The following is a 25660-nucleotide window of genomic DNA, read 5'->3' as shown; positions in this document are numbered from 1 at the left end:
CAGACACTCATGCACTCACTCAGAGACCTACTCAGACACACACACACACTCACTCACCTACTCAGAGACTCATGCACCCACTCACAGACCCACTTAGGAATTCATACACTCATGCACAGACCCCCTCAGACAGTAATGCTTCTACTCACAGACCCACTCAGACCCTCTCATACACTAACACACCCATTCAGAGACCTACTCAGGCACTCATGCACACACTAACAGACCCACTCAGACCGAATGCACCAACTGACAGACCCATTCAGACAGTCATGGACCCACTCACAGACCCACTCAGACACTCATGTACCCACTCACTAACCCTCTCAGACTCACAAACCCACTCGGAGACTCACAGGCCCACTCACAGATCTACTTTTGACATATTCAAGATTATTGCTAAAGAAATACAGATAAATACTGATTCAGACACTAATGTACTCCTTCAGAGACCCACTAACACTCTGACACCCACTCAAACACCCTCTCAGAGACTCACTTACAAACCCACGTAGGACTCACTAACCCACTCACAGGCCCACTCAGACACTCACACACCCACTCCCACTCAGACACTCATGCATACACTCACAGATCCTCTCAGACACTCATGCATACACTCATAGACCCATTCATGCATTCATGCACCCAATCACAGACCCACTCAAAGACTCACGCACCAGTTCACAGACCCATTCAGAGACTGACACATCCAGCCATAGACCTACTCAGACACTCACACACCCACTCACAGACTCACTCAGACACTCATGTATCCACTAACAGACCCTCAGACACTCACACACCCACTCACCAACCCACTCAGACACTTATTTACCCACTCACAGACCTACTCAGACTGTCATGCACCCACTCACAGACCCCCACAGATACTCACAAACCCACTCACAGACAAATAGAGTGACTCACACACCCACTCACAGACCCATACAGGCACTCACAAACCCACTCACACCTCCACACAGCTAATCACACATCCACTTACAGACCCATTTAGCACCTCACGCACCCACTCACAAATCCATTCACCTACCCACTCAGAATCCCTCAAAACTACTCACATACCCACTCATACATCCATACACCCATACAGACACCAACACTCTGTCATTCACTCTCAAAGGGTCCAGGTTACAGTTGGGAAATAAAATTTGAAACCTTAGAAATTCACTGAAAAACACAAAGGTTACAGTGACGTTATAGTTTGGAAATAACAATAAAAAAACGTAGAAATTATCTGAAAATAACAGAGGTTACAGGGTCATTATAGTTAGGAAATCGAATTTTAAAAAACCTTTGAAATTTACTGAAAAATTGATACAGGGACGCTATGGTTAGACTCAGATTTCTCTTGTACAAAGCCAGTGAAATTCAGCAGTTATAGTTACCTGAGATAATTCTAACTTCCCCTGAAATGTATTGCTTTTGGCCTCAAATTTTGCATCACTCATGACATAGTGACATTACTGATGACATGACTGATGGCAGCTCAAATTACATCAGTGATGACATCATCCACAGAACCACACACACACTCACTCACTCACACCCACACAACCACTCACATACCCACACAACCACTCACACATTCACTTGCACAATCACTCATACACCCACTCACGGATTCATACAACCACTCATACACCTACTCACCTGCCTATACAACCACTCACGCACCCACTTACAGACCAATACAACCACTCACATACCCACTCACCCACCCATACAACCTGTCATGCACCCACACCAGAATTCACACCCACTTACACAGCCAAACAACTCAGAAACCCATTCACACACCTATACAACCACGTACACACCCACTCACACACCCATACAACAACTCATTCACCCACTCACACATCCATGTAACCACTCACACACCCATACAACCACTCACACATCCACGTATAGACCTGAACAACCATTCACACCCACAGACAACCACTCACACACCCACTTACACACTCCCAAAACCAATCATAGACCTATACAAACACTCAAACACCCACTTACACACCCAAACTCACATACCCACGGACACACCTGTACACCCACTCACTCCCCCTTACAACCACTTACACACCCATTCACACACCCACACAGCTATTCAGACACCTACTCACACACTCATACAACCACTCACACGCATACTCAAACACTCTTATAACCACTCACACTCCCATACAGCCCCCCACATACGCATTGCAGCAGGCCTATTCAGCCACTCACACACCCAGTGACAGATCCATAAAGCAACTCACACAACCATACAGCCACTCAGACACTCACTCACACACTGATACTGACAGTCAGAAAGCCACTCAGATGACATATATTAGAAACACTATCACTTATTAGTATTAGAGAAAGAATATTAATTTAACTTATGGTGTATCTTAGTAAATATCTTTAAGCCTCAGAAACGTTTACGAAAAATAATCATTGGATGATGTCATCAGTAATGAATTGTGTAATGTCACTGACAATGTCATGAGTGATGTAATATGTGAGGTCATAAGCAGTGAGGGGGTGTAAGTAATAGTTAGCACAGGAAATTCTGTCTGCTAAATTTCACTAGTTTTGTATGAGTGAAATCTGAGCCTAACTATAACACCCCTGTAACCTTTGATGTTTTTTGTGAATATATATATATATATATATATATATATATATATATATATATATATATATATATATATATATATATATATATATATATATATATATATATATATATATTCAACAACAGTCACAACATGCTGAGGTCCAAATATGCTCCTTAGTGAGTTTTATTTGTCATAATCACCTGACGCGTTTCGCAGCGTCCGCTGCTTGCTCACGAACAAGCAGCGGACGCTGGGAAACACGTTGGGTGAGTTTGTCAAATAAAACTCACTAAGGAGCATATTTGGGCATCAGCGTGTTGTCTGGATACCTTACAGGACGACTGTTGTTGGATCTATTGGGGTAGGCGAACCCCGCCGCGGCCCGCCAATTACAAAGCGGCTCTGGTTTCCTTCTCGCTAAACTGGTTGGAGATAGATATATATATGGCGTCGATGGCAAGAGACTATGCTAGAAGGACATTGAAGTTGGAACCGCTGCCTGCTTTTCCAATAAAGGCAAAGTGAATACATCGCGTGGGTGTCTTCATTGCGAGAGCAAACTTGTTGGGATATTAGGTGGCCTCGCTCCGGCCACGAAGACAACCCCCCTGCCTCGTGCGGGTCCTTGCGCCCTTAGTCATATGGGGCGCGGTTGAGGAGCAAAGTTGCCGGTTCAGCAAGGCCAAGGATAGGCGGTACGGCAGCAATGCACCGGAATAGCAACCCGAAGGGAAATTAATATATGGAGGAAAGATAACAGCTGCACCACTATGGATATAAATTACATGAACTACATGAACTAGAATGCATTGCGCCCAGATGGGCGGGACTTATCTCTGAAACATCGCGAGTATAAAACGAAAAAAATGCACAGCTGTTTTTTCACCAAAAAAGCCATTTGCCAGTGATCAAGGGAATTAACCAGAAACGCGTATGGCGTCGATGGCAAGAGACTATGCTAGAAGGACATTGAAGTTGGAACAGCTGCCTGCTTTTCCAATAAAGGCGAAGTGAATACATCGCGTTGGTGTCTTCATTGCGAGAGCAAACTTGTTGGGATATTAGGTGGCCTCGCTCGGGCCACGAAGACAACCCCCCTGTCTCGTGCGGGTCCTTGCGCCCTTAGTCATATGGGGCGCGGTTGAGGAGCGAAGTTGCCGGTTCAGAAAGGCCAAGGATAGGCGGTAAGGCGGCAATGCACCGGAATAGCAACTCGAAGGGAAAATAATATATGGAGGAAAGATAACAGCTGCACCACTATGGATATAAATTACATGAACTACATGAACTAGAATGCATTGCGCCCAGATGGGCGGGACTTATCTCTGAAACATTCCAAGTATAAAACGAACAAAATGCACAGCTGTTTTTTCACCAAAAAAGCCATTTGCCAGTGATCAAGCGAATTAACCAGAAACGCGTATGGCGTCGATGGCAAGAGACTATGCTAGAAGGACATTGAAGTTGGAACCGCTGCCTGCTTTTCCAATAAAGGCGAAGTGAATACATCGCGTGGGTGTCTTCATTGCGAGAGCAAACTTGTTGGGATGTTAGGTGGCCTCGCTCGGGCCACGAAGACAACCCCCCTGCCTTGTGCGGGTCTTTGCGCCCTTAGTCATATGGGGCGCGGTTGAGGAGCGAAGTTGCCGGTTCACCAAGCCAAGGATAGGCGGTACGGCGGCAATGCACCGGAATAGCAACCCGAAGGGTAATTAATATATGGAGGAAAGATAACAGCTGCACCACTATGGATATAAATTACATGAACTACATGAACTAGAATGCATTGCGCCCAGATGGGCGGGACTTATCTCTGAAACATCGCGAGTATAAAACGAACAAAATGCACAGCTGTTTTTTCACAAAAAAAGCCATTTGCCAGTGATCAAGGGAATTAACCAGAAACGCGTATGGCGTCGATGGCAAGAGACTATGCTAGAAGGACATTGAAGTTGGAACCGCTGCCTGCTTTTCCAATAAAGGCGAAGTGAATACATTGCGTGGGTGTCTTCATTGCGAGAGCAAACTTGTTGGGATATATATATATATATATATATATATATATATATATCTCACCAAACTTGCCCGAACACGAAAGGCACACTTAGCACAGCTGGTGCATGCGGCGGGGACGGACATTCCCCGACAACAATCTTCCACCAAAAAGTATTCGCTTGCACTCGCCCAATTTGATAATTCACAGGTTTAATTCAACAGGCCATTGCCAATTACAGCACTCTCCTCCCACTACGCTTTTCGACCGGCAGGTCTTGGTCACAGTGTTAAACATTGGTCCTACCTTGATTTCAATATTTATACCAGAAACACCTATTAGCACATTATGATGCGTTACGGGTCTGGTAGTTTAAAAACATGTTTTTTACATTTTTTCTTGTTTCTTATTTTTAAGGAAACGTATGATTTCATGGCACAACACCAATACAATACATTATTTTTGTCGCATCTAGTATGACACTATACACTAGAGAATACCATATGGATGTTTTTTTATTTTATCATATTCCCTCAGTCAAATGTAAAAAAACATGTTTTTAAACTACCAGACCCATAATGCATCTGCTTGGGATATTGAACAGCACCCACATGCGGAGGCCCATCTGTGGGCTCGGAACTTTTTGGCAACAATAATATTTACTTGCACCCATTAGGGTAGAGTTCGCTGATCCAGACTACAACACCCACAAGTCAATACGCTCAACAGAGCAGCCCATCGAAGGGTGAAAATTTTTCCTTGTGTGTGTATGGGTCAGAACAGCACGAAAGACTGTTGAAGCCTCTGATGAAGTGCAGCAGCACAGAAACGCTTCAGGCATGCATAACTCAACACGAAAGCTGTTATTTGCATCGGCATGCCGGTTCCGTTCTTACCCTTTAAAAGCCTGGTGCTAGCAGATGTCTGAGTGCGTCTTTGTTCCGGTGGGCAACTTTGGAGCTTTCATTTTTCACACAGCGTCCCCGGCCGCGAAAGACACACCACCCTACTAAGGTTGGGGGCCATGGGCTCTGTAGTTCACAGAGCCACTATGTGGGACATCTGCTTGGGATATTGAATGGCACCCACATGCGGAGGCCCATCTGTGGGCTCAGAACTTTTTGGCAACAGCAATATTTACGTGCACCCATTAGGGTAGAGTTCGCTGATCCAGACTACAACACCCACAAGTCAATACGCTCAACAGAGCAGCCCATCGAAGGGTGAATATTTTTCCTTGTGTGTATATGGGTCAGAACAGCACGAAAGACTGTTGAAGCCTCTGATGAAGTGCGGCAGCACAGAAACGCATCAGGCATGCATAACTCGCCACGAAAGCTGTTATTTGCCAGGTATGCCGGTTCCGTTCTTACCCTTTAAAAGCCTGGTGCTAGCCGATGTCTGAGTGCGTCTTTGTTCTGGTGGGGAACTTTGGAGCTTTCATTTTTTACGCGGCGTCCCCGGCCGCGAAAGACGCACCACCCTACTAAGGTTGGGGGCCACGGGCTCTGCAGTTCACAGAGCCACTATGTGGGACATCTGCTTGGGATATTGAACGGCACCCACATGCGGAGGCCCATCTGTGGGCTCAGAACTTTTTGGCAACAGCAATATGTACGTGCACCCATTAGGGCAGAGTTCGCAGATCCAGACTACAACACCCACAAGTCAATACGCTCAACAGAGCAGCCCATCGAAGGGTGAAAATGTTTCCTTGTGTGTGTATGGGTCAGAACAGCACGAAAGACTGTCGAAGCCTCTGATGAAGTGCGGCAGCACAGAAACGCGTCAGGCATGCATAACTCGACAATAAAGCTGTTATTTGCATCGGCATGCCGGCTCTGTTCTTACCCTTTAAAAGCCTGGTGCTAGCGGATGTCTGAGTGCGTCTTTGTTCCGGTGGGGAACTTTGGAGCTTATATGTATATATATATATATATATATATATGTATATATATATATATATATCCAGTCATACCAAACTTGTAAATTTTGAAGAAGGCGCTGACACCATGAATCTGAATCCAAACTCGATTTATTCGATCAGTATCTGCTTAGACGCGTTTCGGCGTTGCCGCCTTGTTCACTACCGCCTTGTTCATATACTATATATATATAGAGGAACTGCATTTCGCTGAGTACCGCCACACGACGTGATGGAAAGAGTCCAGAAACGGCGAGCATACAGCTTGTTGGGATATGAACATATACTTATCACTTGCTCTAACACCATGGCGCCGCCTGGCTGGCGAGGGGTTTCCAGGCCAGGACCCTGCCATCAAAATTGAAAACTGAGGACAGAGACGCAATATGCGATAATTAATCACAGCAGGAATACATGTACCAGAAGACACGGCGCCCATCCAGGGGCGTGTCATGAACATAAAGAAAGGTCCTTCCTGCAACTATCCTGAAGATTACTTCGTCATCCTCTGAAGAAGAAGGCAGCCGCCTTCGAAACGCGTCAGGACAAAAGAGGAATCAGGACTTAATACGAACCTTGCTCCTTTGTTTTCAAGCTATCTAGCAACTTGTTGGGAGAATAAAGCCCTGAACAGAAGCCCCGCGAGTGTGGTCGGTGTTTTCAACACATGAGCGTGCGCATATATATATATATATATATATATATATATATATATATATATATATATATATATATATGAGTGAAATCGGAGCATATATATATATATATATGTATATATATATATATATATATATATATGCTCCGATTTCACTCATACAAAACTAGTGAGCTAACTATGCTATATATATACTCCACATACACACGCACACACACACACACACACACAAACACACACACACATCTAGGCAGGCCTTACTGTTTCTGTTGGTATGCACTCGCCCACATTTAGAGAGTTTTGATGCAAGAGTTTATGTGGAGTCTTGGAGGAAGCATGAAGAAAAGTCGTGTGGAATTAACCCTCGCTCAAAAATTAGAGTCAACAAAGAAATCGAGAGACAGGGGTGGTAGGAACTGATTCATTTCTTCCTACTACTACTCTGACTGCCACATTCAAAACACATTGCTTAAGGAACGAGTAATACAGCAGTCTGCAGGAGATAAACCTTTGCTCTGACATGCAGACCATAGACTGGCAGAATAGTTCTTGATTTTACAGAACACTGGCATTTGATCATGTGACTAACCCCATGACTGCCAGTACAACTCTTTGCTTCTATTCTATGTTTGTCTTTTGTAGTCTCAAGCTTCCTTTTTTGTACAGAACTTGAGTTGTCTTTTTACATTGGTTTTGTATAATTTATATTGCAACCCAAAACAGATGGGCTGTAATGCTATTCAAATAATATTCCACCCACTGAGCAATGAATGTTCTAAATTAAGAGGGAGCAACATAACGGACTGTGCCATGAGGAATTCTACTGAAGATCTCAGCATTTAAATAGCCTAAAGAGCCTTGCAAATCTCAAACACATTTTCAAGGGAAGCTTAAAGTATATATGTGTGTACAAAATAATATTGCTGCAATCTCCAGACCCTTATGCTTAGTCTCAATCAGATAAATATTTTTGGACCCATCTTAGACATATACATGTCGGATGAATGCTAAAAAACAAAAAGTACCTAAAAAGCAACTCCCCACCGCACATAACTTATATCTAAGGATTTTATTGTTGAGCCATGTATATGCATGGATATGTCCCCATTGGATCATCTGCACTGAATTCCAGTCCTTTTGGTTGCAAGTGCCTTAAAAGCTGTCCTTGTGTGTGAAACCCAAGAGCCATGCACCCTGCAGGTACCATTACAATCCAGGTTCCTGTCATACTTGTGTGAATATTCTGAATTCATTATTTCTTAAAGTATACTTATTTTTGTTCTGTAACAGCACCAAACATATCTTGCTTCCTTTTTCACAGAAGTCTGGTCTCTGTGGTACACAGCTTGAGTACCAGTGCCACAACCAGTAGTAGATGACTAAGAAGATGTTAGCTTGCAAAGCATAGATCTGTGAATTTATTTATATTTTTACCACTTTTTATTTACTGTAATCTATTTTACAATATTTGGCAAGTATTTTTCTACTGCTGACATTTGCGGCAGGCAAGGTTCCTGGCATCGTTTGCTGAATTTTACTTTTTGACCATCATCTTTAAGTGACCCACAATGTAATTGCTGTAATGTATATTTGGTTCTCAATTGTAGAATACAACTCACATAAATTTGTAGTCCGAGTTTGATAATTTTAATGTCTGAATGGATATTAAGACTCTACTACTATTTTGAATAGGGGGAGGTATTTGTGTTATTAATTTTCTTTTTTCCTAACTTTGTCACATTCCCCCTCAAGATCTGTAAAGCTTCTCCGTGCTTCGCTGAGAAAAGCTTAATTTCCCCTTAAAGAAAATGTTTCAAAATTGGTAAAGCACAGTGCACTTTCAGAAGTCCACAATTGTTGTAATACATAAATAATAAGTAGAAGAAATGGCACATTAGGCAACTTGGAGCTGCTAATTACATTACCAACAAAGTGCCTGTCGATAAAAATTTACTGAGAATTTGAGGTTTTTACAATATTGAAATAAAGATCACCCACATCAACACATCCTCAGGGAGTTACAGAAAAACAACTTGTTTTTTCATTTTAATAACATTCCCAGTCAGTGATGTAATGCAAAATGGAGGGATTACCCTGCATAAGGTGTCGAGGGGCCCCTGAGTATCGCATATTTCACAGATTTTCATTGTCCTGGGGCTGAGTTAGGGTCCCTTGAAGAGTTGGGGGCCCATGAAGTTTCGGGGTCCCCCTGTGCCACATAGGCTGCAGGGACATGCATTACGCTCCTGTTCCCAACTTCTACTTCTGTACACTTAAATTGCATCAAATTGGTAAAGGATAATACATAATGAAAGCATATACAATACATATGATTTCACTTTTGAACTGCAAACAAAATGTTATACTCAGATAACTGCAAGCAATGATATTTTGTGTGACTCTTACCTTGAAGGCAAAAAAGTGATCCATATATTTATCACCAAATACAAACTTGGCACCTGTGTCAGAATACTCCAGGAATGTCTGATGAAAAAACAGAAACACAGAATTTGAATTATATTTTTTTGTAGGAAAAGAGGTCTATCAGTGATTCTGAAAAAGTGTTTGACATGAGGAGCTTCTCTTACAAATATACTGTTTGCAAGGCGATACAGTTGTTCTCATAAGACACAAGTAAACTACATTCCCCACTGGGTGGAAAATTAGTCCATGAAAGGTCTTCACATGGTCAGAGTAAGTAATCAATCAATCAATCAAGCTTCTTATAGAGCATGGCTAATCACCCGTTAGGGTCCCAAGGCGCAGGGGTGGGGGTGGTGGGGGGGCGGGAAGGGGTTTCTGAAGTTCAGTCGAAGAGTAAATAGAGACAAACTTCGAAGGTGATATGACAAGACAAGGCAGATCTTCTACTCTCGGATCTCCTAATCAACGATACGCTTTCAATCATATTTTCTGACGGCACTGAAAGAAGCAAGTGCTGTAGAAAAAGGAGTGTGTTTACAATGTGCTAACTTTACATTGCTAATAACACAACTTTAGTTGTGTTAGTAGCATTACCATGCATATGCTGAGCTTTAAATGTTGCATGCAACGATGTGTTTTTGGTTGTTTTTGAGCGGCGGTGGATTTCCTTCCTTCCTTCTGACATTTTTGTAGTTCTGTTGCAAACAAGTAAGGTGTTTACATTAAAAAAAATCACAGGCGTAGGGGGTGAGAGGTCATCACATGGCCCAGTTTACCTTAATTACCTTAAACGGCAATAGTTCTCTTTTACTGCGAGTGATGCATTTCGTCTGATTACACATGTGCTCATCAACTTAAAAAGTAGTGCACTTTAGTGCCAGGAATGGTGGGCTAATGCTTTAATTTGCCCATGCTCCTTTTCTTCTATTTTTCACCCTTTTGTATAATTAAGTCACCTTTGTGTCTTTTAATTCTGTCTTTAGGTTTCCTGAATTCAAAGCTAATAGTATTGCTCATTGTGCTAAGAATCCTTTTTCCTGTTATGTGTACAAAAACTAAAAGGGATTTCTCTACTTGCTTTAATTGCACCTGCCTGCTGGGAAGCACCCATACTGCTCTATAAACATTATATGCAAGGCGTATATTTTTTATTTTAAGATTTTTATTACAAGCATATGGCCGCCACTTTTAGGCGACACAATATTTTTTTATTTCTTCATTTTGTTTTTGTGGCATTTGCGTGCCATTAAAAAATAACCACCAAACTAGTTATATTGTGTATAAATATTTCAGTTAAAATATTGAAGATACCCAATAAAAGGATATGAAAGTTATTTATAACATTTAGAGAAAAAAATCGTTTTAAAAGTTATGCGTATATTTTTAACAATCACAATTTTAGTAAAAACTCTTTGCAAAACTGAATCTATATTTAAAGACTAAGGGGCAGATTTACAATAAGTGGCGCATCCCTGCATATTAGCAGGGATGCGCCACTTATTGAGCGCCATGCCTCCGCCACCATTGATGCGCCGCATTTACAATGCGGCGCACCAATGGGCAAAAACGGCACAGATGCGTGACGCATCTGTGCCGTAAAGGCGGCGCATTGCTGGAGTTGCATCGCAAGCGCGACACAGCTCCAGCAAGACTCTGGGGGGCCTATCTTGTTAATGCTGCGTCAATCCTTACGCCTGCTTCAAGCAGGAGCAGGGTTTTGACGCAGCATGGGCCCCAAAGTGACTGAGTGAAATCTTGTAGATTTCACTCAGCCACTTTTAGGAGGCGTTTCTGAGCCAGAACGCCCCCCCCTGCGCAGGAACGCCTCCTTCTGGCGCAGGGCTTTACATCTTTACGCATCTCCCAGATGCGTCACGTTGTAAGTACCCCGCACCATGGCACATCTTTTACGCCGCCACTGCGTCACAAAAGTGACGCAACGTCGGCGTAGAAGGGGCGCAAGGGGCTTGTAAATCTGTCCCTGGATGTGTGCAGAAAGTAATAATTTCCCCCATTATGCTAGTATTTTCCGATTTTTTTCTGCTTAGAAGAAACTACTTTTTTAGTATTCAGTTTAGTTTTTGTGAGAATTGTCTCTTTATGCAAACTGGGAAATTCTTCCCCTCCCAACCAAGTGAAGTACTGCAAGCACGACAAAATCATTTTTAATAGTTGCTTTGCACAATGCAAAAACATTTTTTCAAATATACATTTAAAAGAGAATAAAAAGTAATACAAAACTGCATAAAAACAGCAAATGTATGTATATGCTTATAAAGTTGAAAATGTAAGCAAACAAACTCTAGCAGAATGGCAGCTGGCCTAATATGTACATATCTTAATCACTGTTCTCTTTTACTCTAAGTCAGTGATGTTAGATAGTGCTTTTAAATGAAATATAGTTATAGACGCAAATCCATTTAAATGCGTTCAAAATCTGAATTGAATTGAAAACTGAGTTTATTTTTTGACTGGATTTAATACTAATGATAGAGGAAATGACACTATTTTTTTAAACAAATGATAACTAAAATGAAATGGACACTTTACACCGCATGCGTTTACAACGCGAGCCATTACCCTGCATTTTATACTCCACAAAATCTTTTACAACGCAATCCATTACCAAGCATTTCCCATTACAACGCAATTTACTAGTCTAACTCCACCAGGGTGTTGCTTTGGGGAATGAGTTTTAATGGTTTGCCGTGTAAAGCCCTGCATTGTAAAAGATTTTGCGGAGTAAAACATGTAAAGTAAAAGCAATCGTTGTAAAGCATTCGTGGTAAAGGATGTTTACCCTGATGAGGAACCAAACAGCGACTTCTGCCTTTGTTGGATGATACCTTGTGCATGTACATATCTCTGCATATGTTCCGTTACAGCTTTCTAGAAGTACTCATGGAGCAAAAATGACATACAATAAGACACCCAGATGTAAAGAGAGAGGGAGCCATTTATACCCTGCATATGATTTACAGGTAAAGTTTCGTCATTCCTGATTCTATGGATCAAAAATAGGATTTTGTGCAGGGAAAGACTTATTTTTGCTCACCTCGGATACATTTAGATACACAAATTGCTAAATTTGGTCTACTAATTTATTTTCTTGTTTAAGAGTAATGATATAGTACGATCTCTATATGGACCTCAGTAGCTTCTTTTACGTACAGTTGTCAGTGAAACATGCAACGCAGAGGGCCTCATTACTATGGCGGTCGGATGAATGTTCGACCGCCATCGTTTCGGGCACAAAATTGTATGACAAGAAGTTGGTGGATTCGACAGCCCAATTACGATGCGACCGCCAAGGAGGCGGTCGTAAAATGCTGTTTAGCATTGCGGCTTAAGCAGCAGCCGAGGAAGAGGGCAGCTGCACAATCTACAATGATAAAGAGCGTTTTTCAAAAATCAATGGACATGTGCCAGGCACCATATGCAGCCTGGGTGTTTATGGGGGCACCACAGGTGCCCCCACGGCCACATAGTGGAGGCCTATATGGGACGACGGCTCTGCTAGGGGCTTCAAAGTCCCTTTCCAACAACCAAGGGACAACCAAGGGACATTGTAACCCCTATGGCGGTGCCTGCGTAGGCACCGCCTTCATTGTAGGGTTTATGATCAGATCAACGCTTCCTGATGGGCTCCTTAAGCCTGTCTAAAGTGTTGTCAGTCCCTCCAAACACTGTAGTCCGACCAACCACATCAAGATGCGGCTGTCGGACCATTATGCTGGATGTCAGTGGGACAGCCACCTACGGCCTAGAAGGTGGCGTTCCCCCCAACATCATAATCAGGCCCATAATGATCAGACTTGGCAAAGCACATATGCGGAACTCCCTAGTGAATAGCTGTATAGTATTATCATTGCATTTACACGTGCCTTATTGCCCCTGACGAGCCTTTGAAGATCTTAAATTGATGTACGAATAAACTAATTAGAATTTTTAAGAAGAGCAAATAAGTCACAAAAGTCATGGCAAAACCTTCATGGCAAGATACTTATAGAATGTTGTTTTTGTAGTGATTTCTTGATTTTATTGGCTGGGATATATTTAAAAAAAAACTCTTAGTATTTCGATCTGGGATTGTAGACAGACTGCCGTAACTCTGGAAAAAATTAAATAAACAAACACAGCAGCATGGTTCGTAAAAATGTTTTAATAAATGATTAGTAACAATTGACTGAACAGCCTGACAGCCACATACCCACCGGCAATGACAGATATACCGAATTCTTAAAAATATGTTGATTGTTTGTGCAAAGTCAAACATGTGTGGTGAGTTTTCGCAGCAAATTAGTTCAATAAGTATATAATGCATATGTATTTTATGCAGCCTCCTGAGAGGCACATAACTGATGCAACCTGCGGATGAAGGTGTCGCGTTCTAATCTAGGACCCCGATCAATACTGTGACCTTATGCCCCTACACGGCTATAATCCATTTATTTCCCTATAATGGCATGAACGATCAAGAGTGATATTTCAGAAACTCGTCTCTAGCCTAACACGATCAGAGCCACATTTCAGAATCTCTTCCGCTGCAGCTCATTAGAGCAAATGACACAGCAGAAGCCACTATCTAAGATTCCTAGATTACACTCCGAGTTCTTCAACAAGATAAAACTCAGCAACCTGGGAAAGCCCCGCTTGCTATGTTTTGATTAGTAATAGAACTCTAATGAGCACTGAGAGACGATCACTTCCTAGTGACATCTTTATTGACGTCTTATGTCCAAAAACGTACGTCAAACCAGGTACCTTTCAGGTATAAATATTACCAACGTTGCCTTAAGCAAACGCTGCCTCAACGACATCGATGATAGTGATGTTGTGGTGAACACAGGAGCAGAACAGCTGTCCCCTGCAGAGCCCAGCAGATACAAGCTGCCCACAGACGCTGCCCCTCCTCCTCCTCGACGCGCTGAGAGAGACGCTGTTTTTTCTCCTGCCGAGAAAATCCAGCTCCGGCGTTTCCAGCCTACTCTTGCGAGTGACTGGGATATCGAGTCCTGGAAGAAGATACAAGACCTCCAACATTCTATTCCAGAGGTATGGTGTTGACTAAACCCTTAGAGAGAATTCTTGAAGCAAACCTTGGCAAAACCAACTTAACTAAAACTGCTACTTACTTACTCCCTCCCAAGTATTAGGCTTAGGTCAGGTACACTGGGGTAGGCGTAGTTAGAAGCACCAGTTGAGTACGTTAGCTGAATGTATATATGAATGTATATATTTTATTCATTTTAACCATTGTATGGCTAAGAAACCATATCAATGCTTTTACAGTATTATTTCGCAATCCTCATTTTACTGTACGCACTTTTTATAATAACTAGTCTTGCAATTGTGGCAATTCATTTCTCTTGCATGAGAAGAAAGACTGTTCAATAAATAATACCTTTTTATTGAAAACGCCCGTCTCTCTATTTCTCTGCATCTTGGTGAAAGTAATCTGCACAACTGACTGAGTAAAATAACTGTCTATTGTTTCACACGACTCTAGAGATTGACTCTTATTCTAAGGAGCAAAGTTGTCATGTTTATGCGGTTGTTGGAAAACTGAATCCCTTCTTGTCTGTGCCAGGGAAGTTGATCACTTCCTATTCAGTCAAGAAAGTTTCCAGTGACCTCTGAGCTAGTTGGTAACAAACCCAATTAAGATTAGCATAGTCAGTAGAGACCTGGAAGACCGCACTTCTACGTCCATACTATTGTTTATGTTATTCCAATGCGCAGGGCCTATTGGGAAAATAGGAACTACACTACAAAGGGAGTGATTCGCATCTATGAACTTTGCACAAAGGGTTGGGAAAGTGCACATAGAGATTCACCAGAGAGAATGTGATCAATCATCACTGTCTATTTCACAAGCATCACCTTTGACTTAGTCAAATTCAGGTCCAGCTTCATCATATTGGTCAATGTTGTAAGCAAGAGACAATGATGCCTGGGATGTCTCATTTAAGGATGAGGACCGGAGTATCAAACGCATACATATGGAAATCAGAAGCAACATCCAGAATCGTCCCATATTAACCTCAATTATAGAAAAGGGCAGGAGCACAGGGTTATCTTACCACCCGTTCTATAATGTTTGCCTTATACCTTGGAAATACAACAGTGTTTACTGCTCCCAAACCACCATACAAAAAACATGGTTGCCCTGTTACTGCTGGTAGACTCAATTTGTGTGGTATGAGCTCAACAGAGATTGACCTCCACTGGGTTACAGGACTGGGCATATTTGCATAAGGAGGGTTGTTACACATCTCAATGAAAAATGAATGTAAGAAATTGGGGTATTAGTTGAGAGGGATGAGATCCCCACTCAAGTAACTTACACAATCCTTGTCTGGGTGAAGCACAAAAGTAACTGAGTAAACCTGTGTTAAACCCTGTGGTAGCTTGGAATGAAAGCAGTCAGGCTTAACTTAGAGGCAATGTGTAAAGTAGTAAAGCAGCACCTTTAAGTCGTAATAGAGTGAAAATACAACACAGTCAAAATCCCCAAATCAAGTTAGAAACATAGATTAAAGTTTGATAAATAAAATGACACCAACATTATAAAAATCCAATCAGTAGAACTGGAATTATGAACCTTTAAAGTTTATGGTAAAAATAGTGCCAAAAAGGTGTGAAGTACCAACTGTAGGTTTTTAGTCTCGCCGGACTGGGAGAAAGGCACAAGTTCAGGTCAATCGCGATATAGCAGAAGCCAGATGCTGGACCAAGTGTGGCCTGCTGGAAGTTGTACCTTTTTTACGTGGTGCTGGGGTGGCACAGTGCTACGATGTGAAGCTCTGCATCAGGTCCGTCAAGCTGCCGATCAAGAGCAGCACAGCATTACCTTGCAAGGCCCTTGCATCATCCAGCATCGTTCTGTGTCAGATCCAGTGAAGCCAATGATCAGTAGCTGCGAGGTGAGTCCCTGAGTCGGTCTGCACCATGCTCCTCGGTTCCGGTTAAGCCTTCAGTTGAGCAGGGAGAGGTACACTCTGACTCCAGCCAACAGTCCAGGACTTGAGGAACAGTACTTGGAGAGTCAGGACTCACTCTCACAGAGGGCAGTAGATGGGATCAGGTCCGGAACCAGTTGAGCTACTCAGGTGGAAAGCAGGTAAGGCCTCTGAAAACTTGTTGTGTCCCCTGTAGCTCAAACAGGGGAACAGGACGGCAGCAAAATGAGCCTCTGAGTCACTTCTTGGGATCTTGGATTCAAAACAAAGAAGTCCAGTCTTCATTCTTTAGACAGCAAGGCAGTCCTTCATTTGAATCTTCTCCACAGATCTAGAAGTGTTCTGATGAGAGGTTCTAGGGGTGTCACTTTTATACAGAGTGCCAGTCTGTGTGCGGAGGATGCCCTTTTTGTCTAACCTTCCTCTTCCCTGGGTTAGGTTCCAATCAGTCTTAAGGGGATAAAGGGTAGGCATGCCGAGGTATGAGCAGCATTTGACAGTGAAAGGACAGGCAGTCTTAAAAGTCAGGGAAGGGGTGGGCACAGCCCTGAGGCTACTCTTTAAGACTCAAGAAGGTCTGGGTATAATCCTTAGGCCACCCTGCTCAGGAGAGGAACACCATGCACACCCAATGCCCGTTCGTTCCCTGTCTGGAAGAAATACATGAGACCGTGAACACTGGCAGAAAGGTGCATTTCGTTTATGCAGAAAATGCCAACTATTAAAAAGAGTACAACGTGAGTGTACATGTACTTCTTTTCAAATACCATGCATACTGCCATATGATCCTTTAGTGCCTACCTTGGAGGTGACTTAAAAGTACTGAAAAGGAAGGTTTGGACCTGCAAAATTGTATTTTGCCAGGATTACATGGCAGGTTAAAACCACACTACAGGCTGCGGTGGCAGGCCTGAGAAGTCTATTACAGTGCCGCTTTAGTGAGTGGCACAATGAGTGCTGCAGCTCACTTGCAGAATTTAATGTACAGGCCCTGGCTACATGAAGTACCATTTACTAGGAACTTATAAGTAAAATAAACGTGCCAATTGTGCATATACCAGTGTTATTATGTTTGGAAGGACAAGCACAAGCACGTTACCACTGCTTAGCAGGGGTAAAGTGCACAGAGTCCCAATTTCAACTAAAATTAGTTCAACAAAAATAGTGTAGTGAAAGCAAAACGTCTTGGGGAATACCACACCAAGGGTGGTCAGGTCTAATGATGAAGCATGGTGCGGTGGAAGTCCCTGGGAAAGGGTTCACCATCAAGGCTGGAACCAATGCTCCCTCATCCTCAGTGAGGTTAATTGAAGTAATTAATGGAAGACTACCACTATGTATACTTTTCTAGGTAAATAAGAAACTCTTGTTAAAAGGTACTTTTATGGTTTACTTTTACCTTTTATAATTCAACAGAACTAGTTTTAGTGTAGTGTGTTTGTCCTCTTAAGGTATTGGAGTAACCCATTACAGATCTGAGCATTCCACTGATCCACTGTACTACCATGCTGAATGGAAGCATTTATCTTTTTTTTGTGGTACTGCCACCTTCACACATAACTTTGTGGACAGACATTCAAGGTGGTGCTCACCCACAAGGGCTAGGACCTCTATTCAGTGAATCATAGAAACAGAAATATGCAGGCTGCAGCTGCTAGGGTACCAGTTTACTGTGTCGGATTGGCAAGGAGCCAAAGGTCACACAGGCTTAACAACTTCGATCAGTGACACATCAACAACAAGAGGAAGCAAGTTGCACCAGGTAACATGTGCAGCCAAGTTTTGAAGCTGTTGTTCCAGTGCCAATGTAGAAAGGACTGATTATTGAGTCAACTGAGCAGAGACTTGCTTTTGAATAATAAAAGCAGCACACATAGGGAACTGGTAGAAGACCCTTCTAGAAGAAAAAAACACAGAATATTGGAAGGCCAATGAGAATCAGCAGCACTTATGAACAACCCAAAGGAGTTAAGAATATCTGAAGAACGGATTGTACTGAGTGGATCACAAAAGGTTATGCCTGCATTCCCTAGAAGTCGCCATAGTTGTGCTGGAACACATGAAATGCCAAAAGGTTATCAAAGCTAAGGGGCTGATTTCACGCTCAGTGGCCTCCTTTTCGTTGTTGGAAGACAATCCAACATATTTAAAGTCCCTGTCAGGCAGACAAAGTTGTATGTATCTTCAGTGGAGCTATGACTATGGTGGCTCCACTGAAAGCACTGAAGTTCTGAAAAGTGGGTTCCATGCTTAATGCACCGGCTTGGCAAAGTTGTTTAATTTTCAATAACAAACTCCAAAAGCGTCAAATTTTATTGAAAAAAAACAACAATGGCCCTTTTGCACAAGAAGTTTTTTGCCAGAGTGTGAGGTTGTAGTCCACTGGCTGAACTTCTTCTAACATGATGATAATATCAATGAGAATAATAATCTAGTGGCTTCTCCGCTGTATGTAGGGTTTCCTTCCAGAATCTAAAGGATTTTCTAGATACCACGAACTCTAAATTAATACCTAAATCCAACATGCAGATGTGTTGAAAAGTGGTCTATTGCCAAGTTGCTGAGCATTGACAAACCACCACTCATCAAATTCTTAAAGGTCCACGAAATGAGTCTCCCCTGCTGCTAATCTGTCTCCCATAACCAAATACCCTACATCAACATTCATTAATGAGCACCTACTACTCATTAGCATTAAAGAAACTGAACTGAGACAAGCTAGGCAATGAGATAGTGAGCACAAGATGCGGATCTGGGGCCTTCAGGAAGGCTATGTGGATTTTTGAAGGACTGTCCGTCTGGGGGCAAGTTTCATATACAATTCAATGTGTGGCTTTTTGGGATAGTTGATGGGAAAGGCGCCACAGTGACGTCAGCCAGTACCTTTCGTATGCACATGAACTTGCAGGCAAAATCCTTTATCATGCACATGCAGCATTTTCTGGGACCAGAAACAGACAGTGATGGTTCTGAGAAATATACTCTGGAAATGGAATTGCACAATCACCTTCTCCTACAGTTCTACAGATGTCATCTGCCCTCATCCCAAAGAACAACAGGGACGTTGATCCCTGAATGGTGCCCCAAGTTGACTCATTGAAGGATGGTCTCAGACAGGGATTATGTTTGAGGTGTGTCAGAGTAGGGCTATCTCAGAGCCAGGTGTGTCACTGAAGTAGAATGCAGAGAGACTAACTGTCCTTTATCTGCCACCCCAGATACAAACAGTGTCCTTGACAACGAGTGCCTATGCAACTGCAGATACCCGCTCCATCAGTATTCCATGCCCCGCAGGCACACCACGAATCTGGTGTATTTCACCTGAACACTTTGGTTGCAGATATCTCCAGTTGAGAGATTGAATGCCAAATGAGGAATACCCAGGCGTGTCTGGAGATGGGGGAAAGAGAGAACATTACTAGGCAACATACCGGCACACGTGTAACGAGGCCCTTGGTGTGCTGGTTGTTCATGCTGCTGCTACTGAGTCATTAACTTCATAGACCTGGCCCTGACGTCATGTAATTCAAGAAGGCTCCTGAGAATTAGTGAAGGATGGTGGTTGCTGCACCCTCCACCTTTGGTGTTGGCCCACATCCCTTCACCCTTAGTTTCAAAATTGTGGGGCTCATTTGCAAGCCCATTGCGCCGCCAGTGTGTCACTTTATTAGACGCACCAGTGGCGCAGCATGCCTGCCCATATTTACAAGGCCACGGAAAGCCATCCTGCGTGGCCTTTCATGGCCTTGTAAATATGACCCCCCCTTTCACGCATTACTCCGCATGAAAGGGGTGTTCCATGAGTGTTGCAGTGGGTGTTCTCCCGCAGCATCCATTGAATCTTACACATATACAGATTTCCAAGGTATCGTAAACCTGGAATGCGCTAGATTCCTACACTTCCCATAGGTAGGCATAAAGGAGGTGCAACGAGGAGAAATACCTTTATTTATTTCTCCTAATTTTTCCTTTTTCTATGCACGCATAGAAAGAGTTAAACACCTCTTGTGTTTGTTTTATGCAGGAAGGAACAAAAACAAATCACCCCTACAACGTGAACACCCTTGCACCTTGGCACAAGAGTGCCTGTGTTGCCACATGGCAGCCCATTGTGAGCCAGCACAGGAGGAAAGGACAGAAATGCTCTGTATCTTGTAGATACAGCACAATCCTGCCCTTTACTTTTGACGCAGGGCAACACAGTAGGAAGGCTTGCTGTGCCTCAGTGCGCCAAAATATTGTAAATGAGGCCCATTACCTGTAATCCAAGAAGAGTCTGCTTAACGTGGGTGATTACTTTAGGATTATTGAGGATTCAGAGTCCAACGTATTTCAGAACATACTAATGTGCTTCTCCACTTGCCACCTTAAATGACAGATCTGTTAGGCACATGGCAGATGTAGAAAAAGCACTTTAATACAGACCAAGAGGCAAACACTATCCATGCGGTCACAGACAAAATGGACTTATCGACGGTGGAAAACACAAGCAATAAAATAGTTTTTTGTTCTTTCTAGAGGCGCGCTTCAACAATGCTAACAGTGTAACCAGTGCAAGGCCAATCAAGGTATGTGTGTGTTAGAAATGTGTAATGATACCCATTATTGGGTCATCAATGGGTTAACACCTACTTTTAAAGTTCCAAAAACTACCTAGGTTAACAAATGCAGTCAATTAAAATGTTGTGTTGCAACTTCAGCCTAACAATGGAGCAGAGAAAGGTTCACACTTTGATGTTAATGAAGGAAGTTTTGTCTCAGAAGCAATTTTTAATTCATTTTAATTATTGGGAAAGTCAGCAGGCGGGGCTGGAGCACATTTTCTATGTTGGGTTGTGGTTGTAAAATTTGGGCATCCACCCAGTTCACCATGCCCTACTCATATTCACACTTTTTGCTGAGATTAACAAAACACCTTATAATTTCATGCCACTATAATTCATAAAGCAGCCAGAAAATTATTTATTTGTTAAATTGAAAGGATGTTTTTGCAACGTAATGAGAACACTTTAAAAGTATTTCTGGTTCTGTAAATGTTGTCAAAATAACGATGTTAAGTGTTTTAGGACTATTGATGGAACCTTTTATGTTTTGTGAAATTAACTCTGTAAAGATTTTCTAAAAGAAGCAATAATGTGTCATGTTTGACGGAAGTAGTGTAAGGTGTGTGGTGCAAGGCCCGTGCAACAGGATAACTTAAGTTGCAAAAGCTGTACGTTGTTGAAGTAATAGGCCGTGAAAGCTATATATTGTGAAAGTCAACTTTGTAAGCAATGTGTAGTGATTTTCATGGATGCTGTGTTATGGAAATCATGTTGTGGAAGCTGTGTTTTGTGAAAACACGTTTTGAGCACCTCAAAGGGACACCTTCCTGCACATAAACAATCATTCAATCAACGCAGGAACCACTGCGTTGCCGCTAGGCAGATGAATTTAGTGCCAGTTCAGGGAGAAATGCAGGGGTGCGCCGTATTATTGTAAATACGGCACATCCCTGTATTTCTAAAGTGATGGAGCGTGGCGTTAGCAATTTAGGAACTAACCCTCGCTCTGCCACTTTCTTGTGAATATCTCCCTATGTGTTTTCTTTATGTCTCTCCAACATGGAGACATAGGGACCATTAGGCCACAGAATGTGTTTTACCTTAAAGGTCCTTTTCAGCTGCTGGCACATTATCACATTTACTTCTGAGAAGATAAGGGGCACAGGGCTTGGAGCCACTGTCCCTTGAATAAGTAACTGCTCACCACTTAATGGCTCATTCGATAGTGGAGTGAGATGCTAATGTACTTGTATAACAGACATGTATACTATGCCAACACACCTATGCATCACCAAAGATGGAAAAACACAACTTGGACAGGAGACCTGTTAAGAAAGGTGTGGCACCAATCACAAACAATTATGCCGATGAAATAATAAAAAAATTGCAGACCAGCCTATGTGCATGCTCCTGAAAGTATCCCCAGTCCAGGAGCACCCCCCTATTTCTGACTTAGGGCAATCGTACAAACAAACTAAATCAGGGCTGCACCACTTCAAAGAGAACAGATTATTACAAATAATTGTAATCAAATGGGCCTCAAGTCAAAAAAACGTTTCTTCCTTATTATATTGTTCTTAAAAAGCCACAGCCAACACGTTGTTAGTTTTTGGGGCTTGGTTTTTATCTCAATTCTACATGTACACTTCACAGTGTTTTTGTATATTGCATGTACTGTTGTGTCTAGGTACTGTGTTGTCTTTTGAATCATATTTATATATGTATGTATATATTTATGACATGTATGTCATGTATATTTCAATGTATTATATGCAAAACATTCACCCCAGTCACAGATCTGGGTTTAATCCTTCGTTATTTTTCTCACCAAGCCACCCCAGTTCAGACATGGCCATATGAAAATCAGTCTTGACCCTGTGCCTCATGGGAACAGTCCAGCCCGAACTGCCAAGCCATGTCTTCCCTGGACCGGAATCAAGCATCCTAGGACCGGTTGATGGACAGCATTCTGTCCATCAACTGTTGTTTTTGCAATTGTCACCCGAGTGAGCTGGGTATGCTCAGACGTGAGTCCCATGCTCTCCACACCACTGGAGTCAAGCTATCCTGGCTGAAGACGGCTGATAGCCAGAAACCGGTCCTAGGATGCTTGATTCCGGTCCAGGAAAGACATGGCTTGGCAGTTCGGGCTCGACTGTTCCCATGAGCCACAGGGTCAAGGCTGATTTGCATATGGCCATGTCGGAACTGGGGTGGTGTGGAGTGCAAAAAACGTTGGATTTAGGCCCAGATCTCTGTACTGGGGTGAATGTATGACATTGTTCTGCATTCTGTCCATCAACTGTTGTTTTTACAATTGTCACCCCGAGTGGGATGGGTATGCTCAGACGTGAGTCCCATGCTCTTCACACCACTGGAGTCAAGCTATCCTGGCTGAAGATGGCTGATAACCAGAAAATGGTCCTAGGATGCTTGATTCCGGTCCAGGAAAGACATGGCTTGGCAGTTCGGGCTGGACTGTTCCCATGAGGCACAGGGTGAAGGTTGATTTGCATATGGCCATGTCTGAACTGGGGTGGTGTGGAGTGCAAACAAACGATGGATTTAGGCCCAGATCTCTGTACTGGGGTGAATGTATGACATTGTTCTGCATTCTGTCCATCAACTGTTGTTTTTGCAATTGTCACCCCGAGTGGGATGGGTATGCTCAGACGTGAGTCCCATGCTCTCCACATCACTGGAGTTAAGCTACCCTGGCTGAAGACGGCTGATAGCCAGAAACCGGTCCTAGGATGCTTGATTCCGGTCCAGGAAAGACATGGCTTGGCAGTTCGGGCTCGACTGTTCCCATGAGGCACAGGGTCAAGGCTGATTTGCATATGGCCATGTCTGAACTGGCGTGGTGTGGAGTGCAAAAAAAGAGGGATTTAGGCCCAGATCTCTGTACTGGGGTGAATGTATGACATTGTTCTGCATTCTGTCCATCAACTGTTGTTTTTGGAAAAACTCTGAAGGCGCAAGACTATACCAAACTTGTAATATGGATTTGGCTGGTAACGCCTGCTACCAGCCGAACAGGGATGTACACTGCACTGGCAATGAGGCTTTAAGAATGAACAGCAAATGCACATTTGCAACATATGTAAGATTAAAGTAGAGATGTTTGTACTATAAGTCAGAAAAAATGTAAAAGTGTCTTTGAAAAGCCTGAATGAACATAGTTGGTTGTTTAATACTGGAGGAAAGCAGCAGAGATATCTATGCAACGACAGTATGAAACAAAGGAAGTACTTGTGCAGTGTGCGTTATTAGGAGAAAAGTGTTTGCTCAAGTTAAGTAGGAGAACCCACACTCGCTTGTTTTTGACAGAGTAGGGCATACAATATCAAGTGTAAAAGAAGTTTATCAGAGAGATAAAGGTAGGAAAGAGGGTGGTGCAAGAAAAGAGGGTGTGTAAGAGAGCCTGTGCTTCTACAAAGAATATGAGAGACTTTGAATGCTGTTAAAAGTGAATGGAGAGAGAATGGGTTTGATAGGGAGCATGGGTAGAGGGGGAATGAGAGAGGTGAATGGAAGAGAGAGGTGGGAGCGAAGGACTGGAATCTGGTTATTCACGACTATGATATAACAGCAGTGAAAACACAGAACTTGCTCTTCCACTTCTGTTATGTCACCAGGGCAAATGGTTGTTTGTCCTGTGTTTCCCAGTCTCGTCTTGGTACCCAGTGACCCGAGGCGTGCATTGGAATGACAGCTGAAGCTCTCACCTGCAATTTCCTGTCTCTCGAGGGTCTTCACACACATGAGGGAGGCAGAAAATTGCTAGTGGCACTTATTTTTGCCAACCGCCTTTTGTACTGTCAGGTGTGGGTTTGCAGAGACCCATAGCTGACAGGAAAATAAAGAACAGTTCTCAGATGGAAACTGTCAAAGTGGATGTGGGTGCAAGGGTACACAGACAAAATATCGAGTTTTAAATTTCGATATACAATTATATCGAAGTTTAAATATTGATGGGACATAATATAGAAGGTAAGTAATATCGACACTATTAATATCGATATTAGTAATATCGAAGTTTTAAATATCGATGTCAGTAATATCGAAGTAAATAATTTCGATGTTACTAATATCAATTTTTAAATAAATTTTGTGTATATTATATTGTATTTATTATGCTTTATTATTAATTTTTAATGTAATTTAATTAAATATTGTCTTTTAGTACTGTAGCGGGTTGTGGGTTTATAGGGGAATAGGGTGGGAAGTAATTTAATTATGTTAAATTAATTATTAATTAGTAGGAATTATTAATTACTTAATTGAGAATAATTTTAAAATAATTTTAATTAATTGAATAATTGATAAATATGTTCTGTAGCGGGTTATGGGTTTATAGGGAAATAGGGTGGGAAGTAATTTAATTATGTTAAATTAATTATTAATTAGTAGGAATTATTAATGAATTAATTGAGAATTATTTTTAATTAATTTTAATTAATTGATTAATTGATAAATATGTTCTGTAGTGGGTTATGGGTTTATAGGGGAATAGGGTGGGAAGTAA

General features: G+C 42.3%; 1 protein-coding gene across 1 annotated transcript in view; it reads right to left on the bottom strand.

Moving 5' to 3' along the window:
- The window catches only part of SLC28A3 (solute carrier family 28 member 3), a 365199-nt gene that overhangs the window by 118423 nt on the left and 221116 nt on the right, over positions 1 to 25660 (bottom strand). The window contains exon 8 of the mRNA XM_086961303.1: positions 9609 to 9686. Within this exon, the coding sequence (XP_086817429.1) occupies positions 9609 to 9686 (78 nt within the window). The remainder of the gene's footprint in view (positions 1 to 9608; positions 9687 to 25660) is intronic.

This window comes from Lissotriton vulgaris, chromosome 3_1 (assembly GCF_964263255.1).
Source record: "Lissotriton vulgaris chromosome 3_1, aLisVul1.2, whole genome shotgun sequence".
Taxonomy (NCBI): Eukaryota; Metazoa; Chordata; class Amphibia; order Caudata; family Salamandridae; genus Lissotriton; species Lissotriton vulgaris.
The sequence above is the reverse complement of the archived record's forward strand: the minus strand, read 5'-3'. Positions and strand labels throughout refer to the sequence as shown.